At 36.3% G+C, this 20,925-nt stretch overlaps 1 protein-coding gene across 2 annotated transcripts in view; it reads right to left on the bottom strand.

Moving 5' to 3' along the window:
• The window catches only part of LMBRD1 (LMBR1 domain containing 1), a 69,232-nt gene that overhangs the window by 39,986 nt on the left and 8,321 nt on the right, over positions 1-20,925 (bottom strand). Inside the window, exons 3-7 of one of the 2 annotated variants that reach the window (XM_015622593.1) lie at positions 20,331-20,391; positions 13,953-14,050; positions 12,932-12,999; positions 8,389-8,477; positions 4,482-4,555 (exon numbers count right to left, since the gene is read on the bottom strand). In XM_015622593.1, the coding sequence (XP_015478079.1) occupies positions 4,482-4,555; positions 8,389-8,477; positions 12,932-12,999; positions 13,953-14,050; positions 20,331-20,391 (390 nt within the window). The remainder of the gene's footprint in view (positions 1-4,481; positions 4,556-8,388; positions 8,478-12,931; positions 13,000-13,952; positions 14,051-20,330; positions 20,392-20,925) is intronic. The other variant, XM_015622594.1, reaches the window with a different exon arrangement.

The raw sequence follows: 20,925 nt of genomic DNA, 5'->3' as shown, positions 1-20,925 counted from the left end.
TTCACAGAAATTGAGGAGATCAGGAACTTTTCATTCCAAACAAGTTTTATTTCTTTGTCAATTTCAGTTTTAACAGTGTATTTCACTCTACCCCATTCAGATGCTGGGGAAGAGCTCACAATGCAAAAGCAAAACTCAGCATTTTCCTTTAAATGGTAAGAAAAGCTCTTCTCTGTATGTATCACTAGATCAAATTTACTGTGATTTTGATGTTTGAAGCCATAGAAAATGGAACCCAGCAATCCAGTATAATGACAACCCCATTGAACTGTAGCATTACCTACTTATCTACCATAGTCAGTAACATAAGTGCTCAGTTATCTGCAACTCCAGACCAGCACGATGCTTCAATTTGTGTTGTCCCTCAACTGTCACCTTCACCCCCCAAATCCCAACATATCAAATGCTACAACACAGTATGATCTGATAAAAATTGTGTTCTTCATTGCATTAACAGCTCACCATGTACTTCAGAGTAATATATTAAACCAATCAGCACCTTGAAAGGCCCCAAACAATAGGTTTTAACTAGATTAGTCCTTGGGGTAAATCTGGTAGCTCCATAATATAAACTGCAGCCATTTACAACCTCAATAATATCACCCTGCTGTATCCCTCCTCCTGTGGAAGCAGGAGGATATGCTTTCATAAAGGAAGTCTAGGAGCACACACATGCTAAAATGAGCTTTTGCTCTCTATTTCTACTCAAATTCAAAGCTACCTGGCTGACAGTGCCAAAGCCCTTCCCCCTCCAACTTTCCACAGTATTGTATATTACTACAGCACAGAAATTCCATTTTAGAGCAGACCTAATCTAATTCTTCATGCTGAAGGCCACACAAAGCAGTACTGTTAACATACATTTAACTAATTGTAGAACAGATAAACTGCACTGCCAGGAACTTTAATAAAATCACTTGATTCATCTATTCCATGGTTTCCTCCATAAATAACATTTTATGATGAAAACAGTCAACTGCAGTCACAGTATTCCTATTTATTTTTAGTGTTTTGTGTTATAATAGTCATTCAGTGTAAGGCCATTTTTAATTAGGTATGAAGGGATTTGCTAACATATTACTTATTAAAATACAACCTCTATTAGATAAGCATTTAGCATTGATTTTTTTCCTTAAAGCCAGATATACCTGTTCTTAGTTTCCATTTAACAATACAATAGCAATGCTGGCACTGAAACAGGCTAAGGATATGCAGAAGTCAGGGGAAAATAAAAAAATTTCAGTTATGTCTATACTAGAAATACCCAATTCTTCACTGTGTAAACCACAGGTCTGAGGTCACCTCTGTCCAGAGACACAGGAACTCAGATACCACACACGGTATCCCCATCTACTCTCTTTTCCATCATCTACTAAGCATTTGTGAAAAATTTTGAAATAGGTGTCTTTATTCTTGTATTCACTCTTATATAACAATATTCTTTTTCTGAGCTTAAAAACAAGAGTAACTAACACCAATGATCAAAGAGTGGTTTGATGACTAAAGACAAAGATCTCCCACATTTGGAAATGGGATAAACAATTTGTTAGGCAGCAGAAGGCTGCCAGAACAACACAGGAGCCTAACTACTTGTGAGATGTCCTAAGTCAGCAGCAAGCATCACAATCCCTTACAGACTTGTCTGTGCACTCACATCTGTCTCATCTAGAGGTGATTTTTTTTATAAAAGGCTAATCTAATACACAAAAAAACCCAAAACACCCCACAACAAAGACATGGCAAACTACCAAGAGAAAACAGTTACTCCTTCGAGAATCACATTCTCCTCCTCTGAAGCAGAGTGAGTGGAGTAATCCAAACTGGTAAAGACAAACTACACTCTGAGCCAACCTCTCCCTGAAGTTTAGGGAAGTACAGCAGACCAGAAACTTTTCATTACTGAAGCAGTTTTTGCAGTATGTCACACCACTGGGACAAGTCCAGCCCATGCGGTTGAAGGTGAAAATAGCTTAAATATGGAAACCTGACCATCACTGCTGGTGGGAAAGGTGTTATGAAAACTCAAGAGCATAAAGAAAAGACTGTTCCAACTTTGAGAACAGACCTACTAATAGGTGTTTTCCACTCTCTGTGACACATTTGTACCTCAGTCCATCCATATATCAAAGCCAGCTCACTGTTTCAGCCTAAGATTCTACAACTGCCTGCAAACAAGGACAAAAAAACCTCACATCAAAGGTAGATAACAACCCACTCCCATGTGAGCTCATGCCCAAAACTTCTATAAAATAGTTCCTCCATTTCTCCCACTCTCCCTTAACACCTACTATAAAACAGAACAGATAGTTCCAGAAGGATGAAACAGTGCAGTTAAAAATAAAGGAAATCAATTTCACACTCGAGGCATTTGCATAGACAGCTCTGTTGAAGTTTACAAAGCAACAAATTAGCCCAAAAATCTTAGTCATTAAGGCATTCAGATAATAGCTAGTTTTCATGCTTGATGTTCCACCTCATTTATCACTCAGTATTTGTATAAGGTGTAAATACATTGACACTAAAGCAACAATATTGAAGATTTAAGTATTGTCTTCATCTCAGAAAACACAGACAACACAAAAACTGAAGTCACTGAACATGGATTTCCAGGTTCAGCTAGTGTTAAGGACACAAGCATGCTGTGATACTCAGCTGAATCTTGCCTACAACCAATCTGGGTTCAAAAATAAGTAGGTAACAATATTGGAAGTAAGAAATATTGTACAGTAAATTGAAAAAATTCCAAAAATCATTAAGGTTGGAAAAGACCTCCAAGATCATCAAGCCAAACTTTTGACGTAATACCACCATACTCACTAAACCATATAACAAAGTGCCACATCTGCTAAGGATTTCTTTGCAAATGGTTTTCCTTTCAGTAAGAAATAAAGTTGATTTTCACAATCTCACAGTTTTGATGTTTGCTAACAATTAGAAAAAACATACTTGGTTTTTTGAACAAAACACTGATGATAATCTCCCAGCTAATGAGGCTTTTTCTTTTGTTAGTCTCATGGCTAAAATAGCACTATATGTGCTCTTCAGCAATGAAATATAGTTGAACAAGAAATTAATCTTTTCTTCTATAATTAAGGGAAAATAATTAAAATCTGGCATGTTATTACAGGTTAAGCGGAGTTCTAGATCATTTTTGACCATCACATGATCCAGATATCAGCAAGATAGCCTGAATATTTTAATGACCTATATCACTTTAAGAAAAAGCTTAAAGAAATAAAATTTATAATCATGGTCAAGTTAAAGCACTTAGTCAATGGGGCTGAGAGCAATTCAGCTCACCTAAGATATCCACTAGCTGATCCAGCCAATTGCTCTCCTATCTACTGCACAGACCCTGATGGCCACTGTGCTGTCAGGTTTCTGACATATGCAAACCTCTACTGAACTGCTTTCCATAATTCTGCTGTTAAATCACACCAGCTGGAGAGGCAGAAAATCATTAGCTACACTTGTTACTCATTTAAGAGTCTAAAGGTACTATTTCATAAGCACCTTACCCCCTTCCCTCTTTCTTAAATCCTTGTTCAAGTTTTATACATTTATAGTTTGCCTGAAACAAACACCTCCTTGGGTACACCAATGCTTCAAAATAATTTACTCCTTCAAAATAATTTACTACATAAGCTATTGCTACAAAGGCAGCTAGAATTCAGGAGCAAAGCCACATGGGAACAACTATGTTACTCAGGCTCCAATGGAAAAAAACATTGTATTAGCAAGGACATGAACTTAAAGATTAAAACCTGTCAGAAAAACAGTCATTTTTGAGAAACTTTAAAGCTTCATCTGTTATCAGTTATCTTAAGCTTTTAAGCTTCTTTGTTGCAAAATTTTACCTTGACAAATTAAAACATGTAGCATTACAAATACACTGATTACTCACTGGATGAAGAAACAGAACAGACTGGGAAAGCAAATGACCACATAAACATTAAATGTTGGCCACAGCTAGTAAGTTAAAACAGTTTCTCTTCTTTGTACGTAAAAGGAAGAGTCAAGCAGTTGAACTGACATAACCTTAAATCATACCATTTACAACTGGTTACAGAATGAACCCTTCCAAATCCCTTTCAGAAAGAACTGCAGTACCTCAGCTCAATATCAACTCTAGGTTATGCCACAGTTCAATGAAAAAAAAGGGCAACATTTAATTCTCTACATCAGGGTGGAGAAATGAAGGCTGAAAAGCAAAAAAAAAAAGTCAGTGATTGTGTTACAAGTCAAATAATGTGACATCCCCTTGCATAAACACATTAAAATTAAGTCTGATATGTGCTCAGTACTAAAATAGTGGTTCTTAAACTTGCAGCAGAAGGTTAGAATTAATGTTTCAAAGCATGAGAATCCAGAGCTAAAGACACTGCTGAATCTTTTTAGGATGACAAGTTTTCCAGGTACAGCCAGTGATAACCGCAAGTATCATGAAGGTAAAAATCTGAAAACTTTGCACAACAACTTACTGTGTAAGTGATAGCTGCCAACATTCCAATCACAGTTAAGGAACTAATGGAAAATGAAAGTGCAGTCAAGCCATCTGCAAAAAAAAAACAAAAAAACACCAAAACTTGTTGAAGATACAGTAGATGTCAAAGAACACTTCTTCCTAAATTAGTTTCCAGAAGAGATTTAAGTTCATGAGAAAGAAGAAAAAGATTAAGACATAGTTACCAGCCATAACTGAGATGAAAAATTGACCTAGAAGAGCTTTTTGACCACAGATCTTTATCCCAAATTGGAGGATCCAGGACAGACTTGTGTCTGTTATAAGCTCACTGAAGTTGCATTCACCCAAATGGTTGAAAAGCCATTAATGAACTTGCTCCTATAGCTGGCTAATATCTCTTCAAAACTTATTTCTGGCCTCTCCAGGATGCTGTGGTGACTCGCACAACTTCCATGTGCATCTGGATGGTTCATTTTAGTTTTGTTTGCTATCACCATATTTCTCCTACTAAAAGCACTATCCAGACAAGCATGGATCCTTCAATCAGCCAAAAAAATCCTCAGCTTCACTCAATGTATATACAGACCAACAAACTGGAAAAAGTTCAGGGACTATAAGAGTTATTGTAGCCTGGGTATTGTACCCTAGTAATTAAGAGATAGTAGATGAGAAGAGTGACCAAATAAAAACTTCAAGAGTGACCAAAAAAAAAAAATTCAACTCCCTAAAATCTCCTACATAACTCTTCAGAACAGGTCTGTCCCTAACCTCACCATGCAAGACATTGCAACTGGTTTTGGTTACTGAGTAACATCGAAACTTATAAATTACAGAAATTAACTGCCAGCAAATTATTTCATGTTTGTGCTCAGTCATAACCAGAGTTTACTGTTCTCCCCCATGTTCTCCCCTCCAGTTAATTCAAGAATTTAGAGTACAGTTAGAGTACAACTTTTACTTCTACTCACACAGATGTACTAGCCTGTTTCCATTCATTAGCTAGTTCCCATTCTTATTTACTGAACATAGCACTAAGCAGTGGAAAACTGAGAAATCATAACCTTCCTCTATGAGAAGCTGCATCCTTCTGACCAACCCTACAGGCCTCCTTCCAAAACCACCAAAAACTAATAGAACAGCACAACCAAATCCAAATTCACTGCTCAAATCTCTGCTTTACTATTTTTGCTAGTTAACATCAAATAACTTCCCCAGAGCTAAAAAAAATATGTTCCTGTGTTTCAAATACTACAGCTATGTTAAAACTTATTAAAAAAACCAAACAAAACCCCCCAAAAACCCTCAAAAATAAACCTAGTACTATTTTTCCTTCAGTAGCTGTGAAAATTTGAGTTGTTTCTGAAGTTTAGGGAAAAAAAAAAGTCACAAGTGACCCCCATTTGCAACACTACACTATGTACTTACATACAGTATTTGATGATCCTCCTGTACAAGTATTTGAAGCCAACATTTAAAACCCATTTTAAAAGTCTCAACTATGCTCAATGGAACATTAAGAAACTAACTGGCTGAAAATTTGATAATTGTATATCAGAAGTATAATATCAGGCTTTGCCTCAGTGGATGAGTTTGCATTTCTTTCATAACCCCACAATCAACTACCAAGTGATGACTGGATGTTTGTTCTGTGTCTCAAGATTTTTGTATTTCTTGATACAAGACAAAGGAAAAGGGTAAATTAATATAAAAACAGGACAACAGATACAAGTTAAGACTATGGGCAGGAATTTTGTCCTTATTTCTCCAGCACCTGGAAGATAAAAGAACCTTTTGCATAGAGTTGCTGTCTATGGAATAGCTCTATGAAAACACAAGGGCCCCCCTACCTGGGCATCTTGGGAGACAGAAATCTGATTATAAGCCAGCAGCATGCCCTGCCAGCATGGATGTCCTATGGCATGCCAGGCTGTATCAACAGCAGCATGGCCATCTATTAAAGGAAGGGACCATATAGCACAACCAGCTCTGAGGACCTTACTACAGGTTAAGACTGATAAATCTGAGCAAGTTAAGGTAAGAACTATGCTGGTTGGAAGTTGGAGCACATGCTGTGCAGAGCAGCTAAGTGAGTCAGGCTTGTTTGGCCTGGAACAGAGACAGGTTTGGAGACACCCAATACAGCCTGTCTCACCTTAGCAAAGAGGTGGAGCCCAGGCTCTTCAGTGGTGCATAGCTGTTAAGTGTGAGACAATGGGTGATAGCAGTATATCCACAATAAGTAAAAGGAGAGATTTTTCCACAATGAGTTCAGTCTCCACTTAAAAGTTGCTAGAGAATGCTGATAGAAAACAAAATGAGACTTTCACACCCCAACCCAGCATCTTCAGTTTACTTTCCTAGAAATAAACATTGGCTATATTGTATTTCATAGCAAAGACAGAGCCAAATACTTTGTTACAGTCACATCAAGGTCGCCTGGAAAAATTAGCTTACATCTCAGCTCAATCATTATCACAACCTGTATAAACACTTTAAGCAGCATTTTTTCTTGTGCTGTTATAATCTTTGCAAAGCAAGAGAAACACCAACAAGCAGATAGCCAAAACATTCAATAAACTATGGATTTGTCCTCCTCATCTCATGCCCTCACAAACAGAGATTACAGCACAGAGCATATTATGATTAAAAATTCTTCAAGGATGTCAAAGCAAACAAGAAGGGCTTTGAGTATTTAAGTGTCAAGAGGAAGAAGAGGTAAATAGGGGCTTGTTGCTGAGTGGGGCAGGGTACCTCATGAGACAGGACTTTTCAGTGACAAGTCTGAGGTACTGAATGCCTTCTTTACCTCAGTCTTTTACTAGCAAGACCAGACTTCAAAAAATCCAGGCCAGGGAGCTCAGTGAGAAATTTGGAAGGAATATGTGCCCTTGGTGGAAGAGGATCAGGTTAGAGAATACCTAAGCAAACTGTACATATAAAGTTGATAGTCCCTAAAGGGATTAGCCAGCTCTGTCAGTGTTTGGTCTATGTCACTGCAGGGAGCTTTTAATCAGTACAAAATTCCTAGAATAATGCAGAATATGACTTGATGAAGGCTTGTATGACAATATCCTAAAACATTCACACAGAACCAATACTCTGAGACATATCAAGAATAAATGCACAAAATAATAGAGTACTCATGCACTGGGATGAATATTTGTTAGGTAACTTTATATTTACACTTTTTTGAACACATTTGAAAAGTGACATCAAGTCTGTCTTAGCTCACCTATAAAACACTTCCTTCACACTTTTACTCTGAAAACATGCTCTAGCTAAGCACATGAACTACATCACCTAAGTGTTAAATACTATTCCGTGGAGTTTGGCCTTCTCAACAGCTCTTTACAGCCCTAGTGTAAAGTATAACAAATGCAAACAATTTCAGAAGAGGTCAGTACTGTAAGAGCAAAGGGAAGAACCTGTGATATCCTCAGGACTTTCCTGTATAAAAAGACAGAACCACTTGTCTCACTTTTACCATGAACAGCAGTACTGCATTTCATTAGGTAAATGATTGAAGACTCTCACAACATGATACACATTCACCATACACTGAAAGTCAGTGAACTTCAGCATCCAAGTAGCATTTAAGAGCTGAGTTAAGTGAAGACTGTGGAAGGAAACTATCCTCCTCTCCTCACCATGAATATCAGCAGACAACACTGGAATCCTTGCTGTCTAATCAGGACTTCTATCTAAAGTACAGAGAGGAGATGCTGGCGGTTTCTGCTTTCAAGATAGTTCTAATTTTTGTTTTTCTCTGAACGGGAAGAACAGTCTTATTGTAAAGTAGGTAAGCAGTCAGAGAAAAGTTAGAAAACTGCAACCAAGGAAGTAAATTGTTCAGTCAATGAACAAGTGGCAGAGGTTAGTAGTGCAGCAACTTGTGCAAAGCCCAGAACAAATCTCAAACTTACGACTACTTCCAAATTCTTCAAACAGGAGCTTCACTTTCTCCCACTCTGTGGAATTCTTCTTGTTGGGAATATCCAAAGGAACAAAAGCACTGTAATAAAGAAAAATAACATTTCTTACCCTAATTAGTGAAATATAAGACAAATTCTACTTCCAAATTAAGAAAATGGAAATCCACTCATCCCTGAAAAAAGGCAGTGTTTCAACTTTATTTGCATTCTCTTCAAATACTGCATTTAGATAAGCAGAGTACATGTACATGTGTATACAGTCAGGTCTGAGGTCAATGAACAAGAGATTTTGTTTACCAGTCCGGAAAGAAGTAAGGACCCTACACTCAAGTATCATTTAAAAACTTCAAAAAAAGTATCATTAAATCATTAATATGATTTACTATCCTATTTGATTCATATGCAGAGGACCAAACAAACTTTAAGAATCAATTGAGACAAATTATTGTCTAAATAAATACTTCTGAAAGCCAAAATAAAATAATTAACGATTTCCCAACCAACCATTAAAATATAAAGGGACATGCTTATCTTCCATTATTACAATTAAACACATCTGCTACATTCCATTCTTCGTTCTGTAGCTGGCTCAGAGAACTGAGCTACAAAGGAGTTAATTAAGTTTTTTTGTTCTTCCAATAAGCAGACTAGCAAAGAATGCTCAGAGAACAATGTCAGGTAAAACAGTCCCCTAGCTGAAAGTTTCCTGTTGTCAGGCTCACCATCTAAAGTCAACTAATAACTCTTCAGCACTTCGACAGACAAAACGGCTGAGTTTGCAACAGCTGGAAACATAGCATAAAATACTCCATAGCAAAAAAACACTGAAACCATAGCTTTGAGACAAGAAATAGAATGTCTGTAAGTCACAAGGAAGACAGATTTGAAGGGAAGCACTTTAGGCAAAGAATGAATGAACTCAAACAGAAGTCCATAAAGTAGCATTCAAACTTGTATGACAAAGACTACATAATTAGACCCCTGCTTGAAGTCCCAAACAAGTATGTATATTCCAGGAGCAGTCTCAAAGAAAGTAAAAAATACATGCTTTTATTTCAAAGGTTAAGGATAAACCAACTGTGTGCACATATCATCACATCAAAACCAAACTGATACTCTGCCAAAAAAAGAAGTTGACATTTTAAAAGTTGAGATTTTAATTTCTAAAAAAAAGCTTCTTGACTGTGCAAGAGGCAGATTGAGGGCTAGCATTTGCTTAACTTGACACATGCTTATTGATTTAGGATTTTGACACATGCTTATTGATTTAGGATTTAGTTCTTGTATCTGCCTCTAGTAGTAATTATTTCTGTAAAACAGAATCCAGACAAAATAAAGACACGGGTATTAAAACCAAGTAAAGCAACATTTCTACTTACAAATGATAGAAAGAAATCACTGCAGGTTTATTTGCTAAAAATGGTTTAAAAAGGAGACCGAGAACATAACTGAGCTCAAGTCCTTTTTATTTTAGCACGACCGTGAATTTGCTATTTGTGGACCACATGCAGGGAACAAACAAGATGGAAGAACACTTTAGGATATTTATAACTTGCTTGCTCTTTTCCACCTGAGAATAGGATTTTTTTTCTTTTCCCCCGAGACTCCCTACAACCATCATGTCAAAGGACACTGATCAGAGCAGGGGCTACAGAACACATTCTCTCCAATTAGCACTCAGATAAACCTTAAATGAAGGAGATGGACATCTGATTCTGCTCCTGCTCAAATTCCACATACCAAAAGCCCCAGAAAGGAACACAGGAGTTAAAACTTTACGTAATGCAAGCAAACAAAAGGCCTCAGCATTTGATACTTGGAGTTCTTGACATAAATCAAATTATAAAATGTGGTAATTTTAAGAACAGAAGCTAATTGCTATGCTGTTCAAAACACATCCTGGGTAAATTATGATTAAAATCTAGATCAATATCTAGGCTGCAGAGCAAGAACAGTAAATGCAAGACAAGCAGTTTAAAACTATTCACTCTAGGCAGGGCTAATATACAAGTGTAGATGGGTAAAGTTTGATCCTTAAAAAGTGTCATTAACTGTCATCCTTAGGAAATTATTTTTCAACACACCAGATTTAGACTAATTTCCTTAAGTGAGTTCTGCTGTGATAATTTGCATAACTATTTATGGGATAATTAGATATATTCATAGCTTTGTAAGAGCTAACAAGTTTAGAAAATTTAAGGTAACCAGTTTAATTCTAAACACTGACAGTCAGGAAAGCAAGCATTTTGGAACCAAACATTCATTAGCCTAAAAAACAACCATTTTGTTTCATACTAGACTGCTTAAGGGTGTTTTAATCAAAATTGCAGTATCTCAAGCCCCTTGAAAAGAACATGACATTTAGAGAAAGTAAAAAGAAAGTACATAACTTATGGGAAGGGAAAGATATGACAAGTAAAAACTAGTTCTGAGCATCTCAGTATAGATTTGCCTTATACTTTGCTTTTAATGGTTTTAACTCTATATCAAGTTATTTGCGTGCAGAGGATTTAAGTGTTACAGATATGCACATTTTTGCTGGACAACTGTTTTTTAACAGACAAGTAAGAGGTACAAACACTACTCCTGATAACAATTTGGACAATAACATCCTGCTTACTGAGCTGTGTGACCAAGTCAGAAAAAACATCAAGATTATGTGGCACAAAATAGATTTGTTTCCCAAAATACTCATAACCATCTCTAGTGGAGCAAGGGCAACATCCTGGTAAGACACTCAAACTTTGAGCTTAACATAGCTTTTATAATTAATTTGAGGACAGCTGACCAGAGAAGAGGAAAAAAAATAGTCTCATGTAGACCTTTAAAACTATTTATTGACCTGTTTTAATCACAGATTACTTCCTAAACCAATCAGTACAGGGGCTGTCTGGCTGTGAGACAATAGTCATGTAAGCATGAGAAGAAAGACTATTTGTTATGCACTCAACAGGAAATATTCCAACCCCTCTCACTACTGTAACCTTTGTGCAGGAGCACTCTAGTTCACTAAGATTAGACACCTAGAGTCAAAGCCAGTAAAAAAATCCAGTCTAATTTAACATTACTCTGATCTTAACCTGTGAGAGAATCCCCCACTACTGCAAGATTAGTCCTCACTACCACATTCAGTCAAACCACTTATACAGAAGTTTCAGCTTCAACATGTTTATCTCTTTCCTGTCACACTGCACTTCTGTGGCCACTCCCTGCCCTTGTTATGAAAACAGCTGACTAAGACAGGTAACTTCAGAAAAAGCAGATACAAACACTGAGACATGCTACTTAATCTGTATATAACTATACTAGAAATAGAGTGCACATTTTTCTTCAGCACAGTCACTTCAGTTGCCTCTAAAATTGAGCCTTTTCCCCTTGAAGGGAGTCTTGCAGTCTCACTTAAAGGGGAAATACAAGAATTACCTTTTTCTATCTTATGGGGAGAGAGGAATGAACATGCTTACAGCTACTGAGGATTCAGCCGACACCTACTAGAGACACTACCAAGATTTCTAAACCAGATGGGTTATACAATCTGTCTATACCTATGATGTGACCTAACTGTCAGAAACAGCTTTTTGACAGAAATTTCAGTAGTATTTCTAGACAATGATTAAGGTAATAAACTCTACAATCTCTTGTAAGAGTAAATACCTTACTTGATTTAAAAAGACAAAAGACTTGATAGAAACGTACCTTTAACTTTTAGCAAAACTAAAACAATATTCCAGTAAGATGGTATACAACTGGAAGCATTAATTTCACTCTAGTTTCTGCTTCATGCTCCAGAACTTTGATGGATCATTTCAGCATGCATTTTACAATTTTTACCAAGTTTATTGCTGCAGTCAAAATGCTAAAAAGCTTATGACACAACAGGCATTAGAAAGATTCAGTATTGGTGTGCATGTCATGCTTAACGGTGATGTGAAATCAATTTTCTTCTACCATTTGGAGTTTCAGAACAGCACTTGCTGAAAACAGAATACTCACTTCAGTAACATTTGCCTTTTAAACAAATGCAAAAGCTTTATCATGCAAGGCACAATTAAGTAAAGTATAAGCCCACACTACACTTACATTCTTCAGACATTTCCATTTAGCAAAGCAGAAGCACATAACATCTAATCATTTTCCTAAAAAGCTGTTTTGCAACGTCCATTTCAGAAAAAGCACTTGAGAAAGGCAAAAAACTATTTGATGAACATGGATAAGGACAAATTTTTTGCTCCCTGTTGTACACTGAAGAATTAATGTAGTTGTGTCAAAGCCATCATGTCCTTGACATCGATTCAAACTGCACGTTCAGTCAGCTTGGAAGCACAAGTACCTCCACAATTAAGAAAACAATTTTATCTTCCCATTAAACTCTTCTTTTTCAGGTACATAACTCTCGGGATACTTAAGCCCTATTAGTGATTAAGCTAATGCTGATTATACAGATGGAGAGCATCATAATTTACCTCTTAGAAGCACAGAACAGAACTCTGATAAATAAATCTTGCATAGAACAGTGCTCAATACAAATACTTACCCAATTAACAGAAGAACTGCACAAATCGTGATGAATCCCAGAGTGTATTTGAGTGCAGTTTTGACCTGCTGAATATTAAAGAGAATGTTAATACATTGACATAAAATGAATATAAAGGGATTTGTGCAAACTATGAAAAAGTATACTTAGCAGAACAGGTATTCTACAAAAAACCACCACAAAAAGCATCAGTAGTTTTACAAATAAGTCATAAGCACACATTCTTGAAGAGCCTCATAGCTTGAGAACGGTGAACAATGACATGGAATTCTGCTTCCATTATAAGCTATGTATTTGAGCAGCTGTGGCTGGATATATTCAGCACAAATTCACTCAAAGAAAATACTACTGATACTTTATATTATGGCTATTATTAAAAGTCTCATGTTAAGGTTACAACTAAACAGAAGGGAAAACAATCATGATTAATTGGTTAGAAGATTCTTAAGAAGAGTATTTTCATTTGAAATATAGCACCTTACTGGCATGAAGTTACTGTATTCCCTGGGAGGTCTCACGTCAGTGCATTACAAAAGCAAGCATGTTAGCTTCAGGCAAATTATTACTGCCTACCTCAAGAAAAAATGCAAACACTACAGTAAAAAGACACTAAATTTGAGTACCTACTTCAGAATCAGAATCATTTTCCTATTCTCTACTTTAAGAAATGTGACTATATATGGTTTCTATTCTATGGAAAATCTCACATGAGACATTTTAACTTCCTGTGAATGAAATCTTGCTCAAAAGAATTTTTAGAAAGTTTAAAGAATTCATGAAAATAAAGACATTAATTACTTATCTCACTAAAGTTCCATGTCATGCGAGACCACAGCGCTTAGTCTGACAATGTCAGACTATGTCTTACTACAAGCTGCTCCATGATTTTCATAGAACTATAGTAATAGACTTAAATATTATAATATTAATACCATTTCTTAGTTAAAAAATATTTTTTTCATATTTGGGCTATAGTCATTTGCCTTTTCATTGCTTGGTGCATTTGCTAGAGTAAACTTACTGAGCAAGTGTTGCCATCATCATCTTCCTTCTCCTCATAATAGAAATAGACAAAGGGAATCCACAGAAAGACACAGAACAGAATAATCGAGTACAAAGCTAGAAGGAAGAATTAAATGAAGAGACAGTTACATCAGCACTTCATTTACTACACAGTAATTCAAAGGAAAGAGTAAAACATTAATTTCCTCCCATTCTAGCTCTTAATTTCAAGCATTGGAAAGTTAGTAAAATTCACTAGCCAGCATACAAACTATTACTGTTTCGTGAACTCCAAAGTGAACTCTTTCAGACTAACAATTTCAGCTCTATCCTCAACTCAGCAATAACAAAAGACTAAAAGTAATTAACTGTATGCAAGCAATATACAATATTAGCACACTAGCTTAAAGCATAGTGAATAAAAGCAAGCTAAACCACCCAATAACAGATTGCTCAAAAAAATGTATATCAAATGAAATTGATTTAAAGCTATTTTGATCACTGGACTCAGATTCTACTATTAGCGTGAGTACATCACAGATGAAAGACATGGTTCTTACTGACCTCCATTCCAAAAGAAACCCTTCTAGACATTCTAGAACAGTAGTGTTATAGATACACATTATATTGTTGGCTTTTTGCAAATATTAAAATGAATGTTATATGTATAAAGTCAGAAAACTTGGTTATATTAATATAGTTCTTTATTTCTGTTATTGATGAAACTTAGAAATAATGGTACAATATACATATATGTTGAGCTATGGCATAGTATTAAAACAAAAACTACTTTTGTTTGTATAACCCAAAGACTGAAAAAGATAGTTAGAGACCCCCCCTCCATTCTTAGATTATCTTATCCAGATGAAGATAGCAGTGACCAGAGCTCTGGGGGAGAAATTTATTGCATTTCTGTTATCAAGGAATGAGAAACTTGGTGGAGCCAAAAAGATTGATTTATTGGGAAGGGGGTGAGTCAAAAACTAAACAATGAAACATCCAAAATTTAAGAAGAATGTTTGAATTATGTATGAGAATTTATGAATATGTAGTAAGGTTCTGTTTTTAAGGGACAATCCTTTGTTAGCAAAGTGTGCTCTCTTAGCTGAATGCAGAGACACCCAGCCGTATCTGTATGCTTTATTTTTATCTCCTAATTGTCTTTTTATTAAACTTTTAAATTCTATATAAAAATATGTGAACCTCGCTTTTCACAGTACTACTTCAATATTGAGAATGCTTTCAGAAATCAAGCCTGTCTAAACTATAATCTGTTTTTTCAGACTACTCCTAAATCCACACGACAATGGGCCAGTAAATTAGGCAAGTTACACGAATCATTAGTCTGAGATTAGAATAATCAGCCCATAGAGGTCACCACAAGCACAAAAAATCCTCACTCCCAAGTTATATTACACTGAATTCAGCATACCTTACTCATGAGGTATGCCCTTAGCTCATTACACAATGAGACTGTGATCCATGTTTCTTCCAAGGGGATGAAGCAAGAAACACATTGGTTAAAAAGACTACAAACTGTATGAGTAACTTTATTTACAAAGAATCATTAAGGTTGGAAAAAACCTGCAAGATCCAATTTTTAAACATGTTATCTGCTACAACTAAACTGCTAGGGAATGACATATTAAACAGATCTTCAAGTATTGCATGCAGTATTATAAACACGTGGTAGGATAAACTCCAATCTACACTTAAGATTGAAAAAGCTCTGTAATTTGCTCTGTTGAAAAACTTTGTTGCCCCAGTAATTTTACAGGACTAGCACAGAAAAAAGGCAGCTTTGGATTTGCTTTTCCCAAGAAGATAATTCCAAGACAGATCTTTTTGTTTACCTATCAGGTGGTTTTAAATTGCCTGTGAGGATTTTTTTTTAGTAAGAATTGAAAATTAAATTTATAACTCACATATTGAAGCAAAAGATTGTGCTTTCTATTTTACTACAGAAGCCAGATGAGGAATGGCTGAGTTGGTCTATTCAGCCTGGAGGAGAAAGAGAGGAAAACCTCACTGCAGTTACAGCTTCCTCATGAGGGAAAGAGGAGGGGCAGGCACTGAGCTCTGCTCTCTGGTGACCAGTGAGAGGACCCAAGGGAATGGCCTGAAATTGTATTAGAGGAGGTTTAGGATGGATATTAGAAAGAGGTTCTTCCCCCAGAGGGTGGCTGAGCACAGGAACAAACCCCTTTGGGAAGTGGTCGCAGCACCAAGCCTGACAGAGTTCAAAAAGTGTTCTCAGGACAATTCTCTCAGGTGTGCGTTTCTTTACATTTATATGGCATGATTATTTGGGTGTTCTATGCAGGGACAGAAGCTGGACGTAAGGATCTGAATAGGTCCTTTCCAACACATATTCTATGGTTCTAAGTAACTATGTGGCTGTAACTTTAACAGGTTTGCCCAAGCACCTATCAAAAAGACAGGAAACTGATCATCTGGTTTTTGAATTTTACTCTTCAGAACTCATGAAAAAGGGAATGCAGCACCTTTCATCAGCCCATACAACTTAGTTACCTGGGGGCAAGCCTCTAACTGCCTGCTGTCATACCCAATAAAAAGGCTGCTTGTTCCCTGAAAAGCTAACCGCAAAAGCAAAGGTCTTACAGCAGCAAGCAGTTAGAAAACAGAGTGACAAAGATATTCCCTTTCCGCTAACTCCCCTGTGACCTTGTGGCATAAAACATTGTCTCAGCTTTCAGGGACTGCTCTTCCTTCTAGTTCAGAGGTTCAGCTTTTGTTACAAACATTTTTCTGGGTTGTATCAGAAGCTTGAAGCACTATTACTGGAAGTGTGCTTCACTACAGGACCAGTACAACAGTGTTTCCTGCCACAGTTTAAGGGATCTTCATTGAGAATTACTTCAGAAGGTTTGACTGTTGTTCCTTAGAACAAGTTGTTCTAAGCTATAGGTTGTTCCTTAGAGACAGCTATTATCTCAAGTTAGCCCTTCTGCTGATTTGCACCCTATCAATACAAAGACGCCTTAAGTATGAGAAAGTTACACCTCATAGTAGTCTTCAAGTAACAAGAGTAATGGTCCCTTAATTATGTTTTGACTTGTTGGGTTTTCTTTTCTTCTAGAGCTGGAAAAGTTTTAAGCTGACTATCCAAAAATCAATATTCTCTCAAATCCTTTTAAGACACTATAGGAGGTCTAAGAGGTTTAAGCACTGTAGGAGGCTCATGAACATTATATCATCAGAAGTCTCTTACCTCACACAAAACTTGTTTTTCTAGATGGTATCATATACTAGGGCATTACATAACATCAAAATTACTGAGTTGCTCAAAACAACTATTTGTTATATACTCCCTCTGTTTTTCTGCTGAGAAGTCACAAGCTAATTCTAGAAACTTATGATCAGTCTTTTCTCACAATCCATGAAAAATGTTTTAAAATAAGTTTTCTTCAAGATTGGAAGATGTCTATTGTAGTCCCAAGTAGAAGTTATGGAATACAAAACAGTAGTGAAATTCAAGTCAGACACTTGTTTGAAGCAATTCACCACAGTAAGTTTCAATGCAGACAGACTTTTAATTTATGTTCTAGCACATTGCTCCCAGAAAAATTACGCTAATTAGGAGAGTGTTTCTGTAGATGTAACTCCACAGTACTTGTCAAGTACAGCTATGGATCTCTCACAGTACTTAGAATGGCTTCTCCTAGAACAAGACTATGGAAGCATGGAGTCATATCTAACTTGCACTTAATTCCTAGAAGCCCAAACTCTTGTGTCAATGACTCATCAAACACTTGCAGTAAGTAGACAAAACACTGTATGTAAAAATTATCCAAGTAATACCACTTACCCTTCTGGATAAATTTTTACTCAAAAGCTTTAACCTAGGATCACCATACTACTGTTGACATAAAAAGGAAAAGGAAAATCTAAAGCTTAGCATAGACTTTAGAACACATGTGAAAGAGATCCGATAAAGTTTAGCAGACAGCCCTTGCCACACTGTAGCTGGGAGTCATCTAACACATGCAAGTCAAAACCTTGGTCTATCTCGCTAGAAGATTAGAATCTACCAATTATATCCTTTCACCATTTACAAAATTTCATCAAAGGACACTGAACATTCAACCACATTCTTTGTGATACAAAGTAAACTGTATAGGACAGTTTTCAATTATAACACTTTCTGAAAAGAGTTTTCCTTCCAAACAAGCTGACATGCTTTTTTAGAGCATTTACCAACCATTGATCATTGTTCAATCACTAAAGTACTGTGAGGCATGTTCTATTACAGCTGGGTTTAGAAATAGTAACACACTAAGCCACTATGGCTTCAAAGCAATTACTAGACTGATTTCCTAAGAAAAGCTTTTAGGCTGCTGAAATCCCACTTCAAGATACAGTTATTTCAAGCTTCACTCTAAGAGGCACCTCATTTACCATTCTACCAGTACAAACCCTTTCCACTTTTCTAATCAGTCTAGCCAAGAAACCAGGTGGGTATGAGAAACAGTGCTTTCCATGGGGGCTAAAAACTATGCAAAAAACCAAAAAAAACCCCCAAAAAATAAACTAAAACAAAAAACATTTCTATATTTAGTTTTACCCGTAAAAAGCAATGCAAGGAGCAAAGTAATGATTAATATTCTAAAATATCAGTTAAATCAGTCTCCACATCCTTATTACAATTAGAAGTGACTTGGATTGAAGGACAAGGAACTAAGTGCACCAACTATTAATACCGTAAATTGTAAATACAACTACAGGAGTCAAGTAAGATCTATACAGTTATCTGTCCATTTTCAGTAGTCATGAGAAAATACTGGTATTCACATTCTTAAGTACAGAAGAGTACTTCATTTCTGCTCATTTCGTCTGTTAAAAAGAAGCCACAATCAAATACTTTCCTAGGAAGCAAAAAAAAAAAAAAAGGGGGAATAGTATTACAATGGAATAATTGTAATTGCTTAACTTTCTCCTTCTCAGCTGTTATGTCACTAAGCTGGGCAACAGCAGCAGGGGACTAGATGATGTATGAGAAGCATTGTGGTTTTGTGTATGATTTTTGGAGACTTCTGACAAATAAGTTACTATTACTGTTCACTTTAATATAGCTCTAGTTATAAAACTAATTATGAAAAAGTGTACCTACTCAAACTAAGATGACAAGAGAAAAATATTTTAAAACCATGTTTAAATCTCTACCACCATCTGGAGGATATGCTATGAAATAAGACATTTGTCCTACAGTATTTCAAGCAGACCAGTCCAGAAAGGCCAAAAACAAAAGCAGTTTTCTATTAGTTCAAGATTTATCAAAATGTTCAGCTAGCCCAAAACACCTTACAGAAATTCATCAATTTATCAGTCTCACAAAACTATAGGAAACAGTCCACAGAAGAGCTCAAAGATTATTCTACCTTATGAGTTGTGAGGTATTTGGTCTGTTAAACAAGACTTTGGCAAACTACAAAGAATAGAAAGCAAATACAAATCAATTCCGCTATTACAAAGTAAGAATCCCTGCGCTAAAAGTTCCTTTTTGAAAGCAGTCTTCTTACTACTTTTGACTTTATTCATCTTTATGCTGAGTGAAGCCTGTTCTTGTTTGTCACTACCGCCAGCAGGCAATAATTATCCTATAATTTAATGAAATAAGTCCACTATTTGAAGTAATTTCCTGATATAAAAAATATATTCAGAAGAACCACAATATTCTAAGAGAAAAAACTTCAAGTCTTTGGAAATGTGACCATAAGCAAGCAAACACCCAAGTTTGCACCATTAACTGAAACAAGCATTTCATGTAAACTGTGCTGAGCACACTTCTATACCCATTACATATATCCATTAGTAATAAAGCTTCTCATAAGTTCCATAAGGACCAATAAAAAACTAATATGAGACTATGCAGAGGTTTGGTGACTGGTTACTTTATTTCAGTCACTTTTTAAAATTTCAGTCTTATTTAGGATTACCACTTTTGAATCAACTCCTCTATGATTCTCCACAGTAATTGTTACTTGGAACACAATAGTTGCTGAATCTGAACACTCAAAGAGTTGCACTCATGGTTGTGTGAACTTTATACATGGTAGACAAGTTCCACACTGCTGCATATGTTAAGTGCCATAAAAGTTACAGAAGAACCACATGTTTCCCTTAAGGGACCACTAAATACACACATAGGAAACACGTGAACCACAGATTATATAACAGAAACCATTAGCCTTTGATGAACTGGCTTCACCATATTTACATTTTGAGGGGGCTTTTGAAGATAAATATTCTCTGAAGGGCACCAAGTATAATACTCATATTTAACCAAAAAGGGATAACCCAGTATGACCTCTAAAAAACTTAATGACTTCACTTAAAGGTCCTATTGGGAAAAAAAAAAAAAAGCTAAAATACTTACTGTAATATCCATAAAGTACAGTGTCTTCAATTTGCCTTGAAACATTAGCATCAGCCCAGACCTAGCAATAAAGAATAGAAGCATTTATTATCAAATGTATTAAAAAAGACTACATGAGAATCAAGCATTAAAAGACACAAATAGAGGGAAAGAGATAAAAATGCTACTTCTAAAGAATTCCATACTAGAGTGCTAGCAACAGTGAAAAATCACTGGGGAAACAGGAATAAGCATAGGACAGCTTCACAAAAGGAAGGTTTTAGACCCAAAGGAACATTAAGTAGTTTTGGCAGCTCCCCATATGCTCTGCTAATTCCCACAGTGTCTCTATAAGAGTCTCTGAAGATAATCACAGAATGGTCTGGGTTGAAAGAGACCTTTGAAGATCTCCTAGTCCATCCCTCCTGCCACAGGCAGGAACATCTTTCACGAGGTCAGGTTGCTCAAAGCCCCATTCAAGCTGATCTTGTAATGCTTCCAGTGATGAGCATCCACAACCCCTCTGGGAACCCTGTTCCAGAGAACCATCAACCTCATCATAAATCTACATTCTCAGTTTAAAGCTGTTACGTTATCCTCTATGTCTACAGGCCCT

The sequence above is a fragment of the Parus major genome, chromosome 3 (assembly GCF_001522545.3).
Source record: "Parus major isolate Abel chromosome 3, Parus_major1.1, whole genome shotgun sequence".
Classification (NCBI taxonomy): domain Eukaryota; kingdom Metazoa; phylum Chordata; class Aves; order Passeriformes; family Paridae; genus Parus; species Parus major.
This window is presented reverse-complemented; position numbering and strand designations above follow the sequence as displayed.